A 5,952-nucleotide genomic window follows, 5' to 3' on the forward strand; every position below is an offset into this window, starting at 1 on the left:
ATTAACATGGTGGTTCTTGCCTTAGGAAAAGCTAGGACTCCTGCCTGACATGCCAGGTCTGTTAAGTACATTGACAGTTATTGGCAGATTTCTGTTTCCCCTTACACGCTTCAATATCTATACCACGTGAGAGTGGAGACACCTCCCTGTTTTCATGTGTGATTCTGAAGACTGCATCTGCATGACGCAACTCATGACTGTGATGTGATTTACAGAGAAACAAGGCCACTAAGAAAGCAAGCCTCTTTGTCCACAGCATCGCTGTCACGTCTCAAGAGCGGGTCCAAATTTCACACCATCCTCCAAAGAAGGGAATGATTGCGTCACATGGAGTTTAGTCAACTCCACGTTTGGCAATTTTGGGGATTTGTTTCTTTTAATGCTTCATTCCAAAACGAGGGAAACCCCTGCTTCTGAGCCTCAGGCAATCTTTCATTCTGGCTCTGCAGCAACAGTCAGGGAGAGGCACAAACTTCTCCCATGGATATGAAGGACAGCGACAAGGATTTGGATCACAAATGTGTTTCAGTGGGACAGACTATTGCACTAACAGCTGAATTTTTAAAAGGCCCAAACTGAGCAAACTAGTTACAGTCTTTTAACAAAGAGCAACCGCACTGCCTACAGCACAGGATTTCTTTTCCTTACCGAAATCCTTGCAGGAAGTGCATTCTGCACCCAGTTCCATAACCAATATATTCTAGGGACAGCCTTAGTCTAGACAAGTTATTATTTTGAAGCATCAGTTGGGAAATACTGTTGCCATTAAGTTTTCAGGCCTTAATAATCAAACCAAACAGAGTAGGGAAGGTGGTGGTGGTGGCGAATATTTGTTCCTCTTTTATCCATCAGCAGTATACAGCAGGTAGGTGAGGCAGGCGAGCGGGGAACTGAAGATTTGCTCTCTTTTCATCTAACAGAGAGAGGGGGAGAGAAGCTGGGAGTTGGTGAGCCCAGAGGGCTGTTGTTTTGTGCGCTTGCTGCAAGGCAGCATGCCTGGTTCACCATTCACATCAGATGGTGCGAGTCCACAGTTCCGAGGATTTCCCACATTGCCCCATTCACAGTGTTAAACTGTCAACAAAAGAAGTGTGCCTCTGTGGGTCCTGAGAAGAAAGCTAACGCCTGCTGCACCATCTGCCCAGCACTTAAAGGAAGGGATAATGCTTTAATCAGTGGGAGTTGGTTTAGCCCTTTGGAGTCCAGGGGCATTGTGCTGGGGATAGGATGGCATTATTTAAAACCACTCATTTCATATTTCCAGAACTGAAAATTGGGTCAAAGCTTCCCTCCCATCTCACTGGGCCCGCTGCTGCTGCAAACATATTCCTTCCCATACGGTGCGTGGCAGGACCTGCTGTCCATTCCATCTCATGTGACCCCTGAGAGAGACACACAAAGCCCTGTGCTTGACTTCAGGCTCCAATAATGGCAAAAGTACATGCAGCCAGGGACTGCCCCGGCTGCAAGTAATACTGCTGATTACAAGCTGACAAAATAATTCGGGGAACTGATTTTGAATAGGACTCGTACTGCCTATTCAATTATAGGTTTTTGACAACCATCAACAATTGAAATTGTTACACCCTAAGCGATCCATCTAAATGTAAAATGTCTTTGGGCTGGGAAGGGAGGAGGGGAGAATGGCAGACCTATGAAAATCACTGCTGTGAGAAGCCAGGAAGTTAAAAGGGGCTTTGTAAGCTTCAGATTAATAACTAGTTACAGGATCATCCTTTGCAGGATCATATCCTTTTATGCAACAACCCTATGTCTGCTGGAACATGTTGCTATCTATGGACCCACAGACACAGTTTTTGGCCCTGGCTTATCGAGAGGGATGCTGAGGGCAGGTGAAAGAAGCTGACTGCAGTTGACAGTGAAATGAAAGGTTTCCTTTCTGGTTTTGAAAGGCAGACACAGGAAATAGGTAGGGTTTTAATGAATATTGTTGTAGTAAGAAATAGGTATTAAAAAACTAACGTCCCCAACCTGCTAGCCTATTAGTGATAACCTAGGTTTACTCCCTGTTCTAGCCCCTGACCACAGAGCATGCATCAAGGAAAAAGAAAATTATGCCCACGCACAACTCCCCCTAAACCCACAGACCTCCACACCCTACAGCTGAAACAGGCGTACCATAAAGCATAACTGTGAATTTGTCAATACGAGGCCTCACATACTTAACTGACAGATCTTAAATGTGACTAGCTTTGTATTGGATTGTGCTGGGGAAGGGGGGGGAGCAATAGACCTGGAGTAGGCAACCTAGAACAGCCTGAAAAAAATATCTCAAAAAGGCAGCTTTAATCCTGGATCCTATCTGGTCCTTTCCACTTCATTACCTGTGTTCCTTGCAATACACGTGGCATGTATACTGAGAAAGCCCAAGATTGAACAGAGTCACAGGATACCCTAGCACCTGCGTTTACATTCTGCAACTGGGATAATACAAGCAAAGTAATAGACAAGAATTGACTTTTCACTGCATCGCAGTTGTCTGTAAAGGGAAGATATATTTAGGTGCTTTACATGGAGACTCAGGACCAAGGGAACAGTGAGGCATTTACAAAGTGGCATGAAATTAAATAGGACATGTTCGGGAAAGGCATCATAATCATTACATGTCACGGGCTGCCGTAGGAAAGCCCAGATTACCCAAACAAAAGCAAGGAAGAGCTCTGAATATAACGTATAGAGGGACTTTGAGTATTAACAATGGAGAGGAAAATATTTCAAGGTAACTGCTTAGCACAGATTGTTTTAAGGGTTCTTCCCTCGATTTTAGTCTCCAGTTGTCCGAAAATTATCTGGTACTGTATTCATCTAAGCACGGTTTAACGTCAATGAAAGGGTTTAGTCCCTCTAATTCTGCATCTTTTCCTTTTCAACCTCTCTTGGTCATGGGCACAGAGCATTATCTCTTCCTGGGATCAGTCTTCTGTGCTTAATTTCACCACAGCCTGGGAAAAGGCAGCACATTGAGATGTTGACATTCCCAACATCAGGCAGAAGTTTGATTATAATGACGGCAAACGCTTTCCCACGTTCCTACCCCAGCGCCGTAATGCCAAGCCCTATTGTGTCACACGCTCCCTAGTCCACCTGCTCCTTTGGGAGCAGGGTATTATCCCCAGGCAATTCACAGTCAATTTGCCATGCTGTAATAGATGCTTTCTTTATTGTCCCAGGGCATGCATGGATTGGCTATCGACTGTGGGAAACTCAAAGTCGCTTAGGACCCATACATTTGTATGCAGCCACTGTGTATAAATAGAGGAACTCCCGGCTCACTTCTCCACCTGCTAACCAGCAAGCTCTGAGCTGAAACCAGCACTTGGGATAATGGCACCCAGTGCTCTCTCCCTGGAAATCCTAACGCCCAAAGAGAAGAACAGAGTAAGTATCTGCTGTCTCTGTCACCGCGAGGGCAAAGAGCTGAGAAGGGCCGAACCCCTTTAGCAGCAGGTTCTATAGAGATGGGAAGGGGAAAGTTTTCACCGCTAAACTGTCCTCTTCCCATTTTGTGTTACAGCTCAGGAAACCCATTGTAGAGAAACTGCGTCGCGATCGGATTAACAGCAGCATCGAGCAGCTGAAACTGCTCCTGGAGAAGGAGTTTCAGAGGCACCAGCCCAACTCCAAGCTGGAGAAAGCCGACATCCTGGAGATGACTGTCAGCTACCTGAAATACAGCCGAGGTGAGTACATCCCCCGATCACACCTGCTGCCCTTACTTTTAGGCAAAACTCCAGCCTGAGTCTCCCTGTGTAACACTTCTCTCCTCTTCTGCCCTTGCAGCTTTTGCAACATCTGCCAAAAGCCTACAGCAGGATTATTGCGAAGGGTATGCCTGGTGCCTCAAGGAAGCTCTGCAATTCCTGTCTCTCCATTCAGCAAACACAGAAACACGGATGAAGCTGATCTGCCATTTCCAGAGGTCGCAAGCAGTGCCTAAAGACTCTGGTTCTTCTCCTGCACCCACTTCCACCCACCAGCCCCCTGCAAAACAAGCAGCACTGAAACCCTCCTGCAGCCTCTGGAGGCCTTGGTAGGCCAAAAGTATGCTTATGTGTTTCCTGGACATTTGTTCGTATTCCAGAGGAGATCGTGACTTGCTACACAAGTCGCCCCACTCCTCTCATGAGTAGGGAAGAATGTTTTCCTTTTGTAGAGCATTACTATGCTTGGATGTCTGCTTCCCTTCTTCTAGAAGGACCGAAACGATCCCACCAAGTGGAGAGAAAGTTATTCTAAAAGAATGTGAGATGTAATCCTCCTGCTAGGATGACTGAGAGGAGTTGTTCAGAGAGGAACACCGACTGTTCTTAACCTTAGTGAGGTTGTACGTGTACATCTGTTGAGAAAGCAGTAACTTCTAAGATGTTCAGGCTAGTATTTTCAAAAGTGTCTGTTCAGGAGGAGCCCTTTCTTCTGACCTGCCCCACTTGAGACTCCTAAGTGCCCCGAGCTACCCACACCAGTCCTGCCCGGCTGCAGCTTTAGCCGCGGGGGCCCAGGGTGTCTCAGGCAGAGCAGATAGTCTAACCAGACACGTTTGAAAACCTAGCTTTCCTATGGGTGCCATAATGGGTTCTATAATATTTGTAGACTGTACTGAGCATGCTCTGAAAATGGTTAAACCATAACTCAAACTATGTAGAGGAGATTCCTCAGGATGTCTTGCTCACAAAATCAGAGTATTGTTTGTGAGGTTCAGGATACGTATGCCTTTTATAAAGGCAAAAGCTCATTTTTATATCCTTATAGGAAAGAAAGTTACGGCTGTGTTGTCGATTTTACGAGAAATATTTATCAAAGTCTTTCATGAAAGGCAGGTGTACAAATTATATTTACTCTTTGGTACCCTACCACCAGGGGAGAATGTGAATTCATTACTGTCCTTGGAGGATGCTATGGCATGTTATGTGTGAGCCGCACCAATTGTATAACCTGTGCCAGAAATTATCTTGAACTTCAGAAGTTGCAGAAACTTTTAACAGTACAAAACTAAATAAAAATCTAGATAATAAATCCAGCACATGATTCTTTCTTGAGCAGTTCGCATAGCTGATCTCCCTGCGGTCCCTGGGGTTAGAGGACACGAGACAAAGATTCCGGTAAAAGTAAAGATATTCAGAACTGGTACTTAATGGCCTCACCAGTTTTGCATCCATTGGGAACCCCTGCAATGCCGCTTTCCACAGCGGGGAATATACACCGCTCCGAAATGTCAAACCCCAGCTCTCTCAATGCGAGATGAAAATAGGGGTCACGCCTAAACCAACAAATTCTCTGGAAATTTAAGAGCCCAGAGACTTGTCAAGAAAGGTCACAGCAAGGCTGAACTCGGGGAGACCCATGCCCGACTCCCCAAAACACGAAAGTCTTTCCGATTAACGGGTACGGTCTGCCACGGCACGCGACACTTCGCGTTCTGGTGCCACGCATCCCACTCACGAAAACAGCCTGACACGCAGGGAATTTAAACCTAGGGGTTTTTTTTTTGTCTAAAGTGGAGACGCCCATAGCTGCCCAAGACACGCCTGCGTGACGCACCGAGTCAACACAGCTGACGTCAAAAGCAGCGCTGCCCTTGCCAGCCGCACGACTGAGACAAAAACTGCCAGGGGACCGTGGGCTTGGACGTCTCCCGTGGGCTGGGGGGGGGGGGGGGCCCGAGGCTGACCGATCCCCGCCGCACCGAACCGGCAACGAACGGCTCCGCCGCTTCCCTCACGACCTCCGCCCTCTCACCTTTCTGGCGTCACTTCCCCGTTAGCGAACCGCCGGCGGGACTTCTCTGCCGCAGGCCGAGGCTGACCAAGCCCCGGGGCTGAGGGGGGTGTGTGGGGGGGTCTCCCCTTAGTTTTGAGGCCCCACTCGCGTTCGCGTCGTGCCGTGACACTCGTCCTCGCCCCCTCACCTCAGGGCCGGCGGGCGGGCGGGGCC

At 47.6% G+C, this 5,952-nt stretch overlaps 3 protein-coding genes across 5 annotated transcripts in view; 2 read left to right on the plus strand and 1 right to left on the minus strand.

Annotated features, from left to right (window-relative positions):
- The window catches only part of LOC126040408 (transcription factor HES-5-like), a 9,786-nt gene extending 6,513 nt beyond the window's left edge, over positions 1–3,273 (plus strand). The window contains exon 4 of the mRNA XM_049804778.1: positions 3,192–3,273. Within this exon, the coding sequence (XP_049660735.1) occupies positions 3,192–3,273 (82 nt within the window). The remainder of the gene's footprint in view (positions 1–3,191) is intronic.
- The window catches only part of LOC126040412 (transcription factor HES-5-like), a 26,745-nt gene extending 20,801 nt beyond the window's left edge, over positions 1–5,944 (minus strand). Inside the window, exon 1 of one of the 3 annotated variants that reach the window (XM_049804821.1) lies at positions 5,758–5,944. The gene's annotated coding sequence lies outside the window, so the exon portion shown is untranslated. The remainder of the gene's footprint in view (positions 1–5,757) is intronic. The other 2 variants (XM_049804811.1, XM_049804831.1) reach the window with 2 other exon arrangements.
- HES5 (hes family bHLH transcription factor 5) lies at positions 3,316–5,746 on the plus strand. Its single transcript, XM_049804843.1, has 3 exons — positions 3,316–3,399; positions 3,536–3,701; positions 3,802–5,746. Exons 1-3 carry the CDS (start codon positions 3,346–3,348, stop codon positions 4,053–4,055), a joined length of 474 nt encoding a protein of 157 aa, XP_049660800.1. The 5' UTR covers positions 3,316–3,345; the 3' UTR covers positions 4,056–5,746.
- Positions 5,945–5,952: the final 8 nt, after the last annotated feature.

The sequence above is a fragment of the Accipiter gentilis genome, chromosome 1, assembly GCF_929443795.1.
Source record: "Accipiter gentilis chromosome 1, bAccGen1.1, whole genome shotgun sequence".
NCBI lineage: Eukaryota > Metazoa > Chordata > Aves > Accipitriformes > Accipitridae > Astur > Astur gentilis.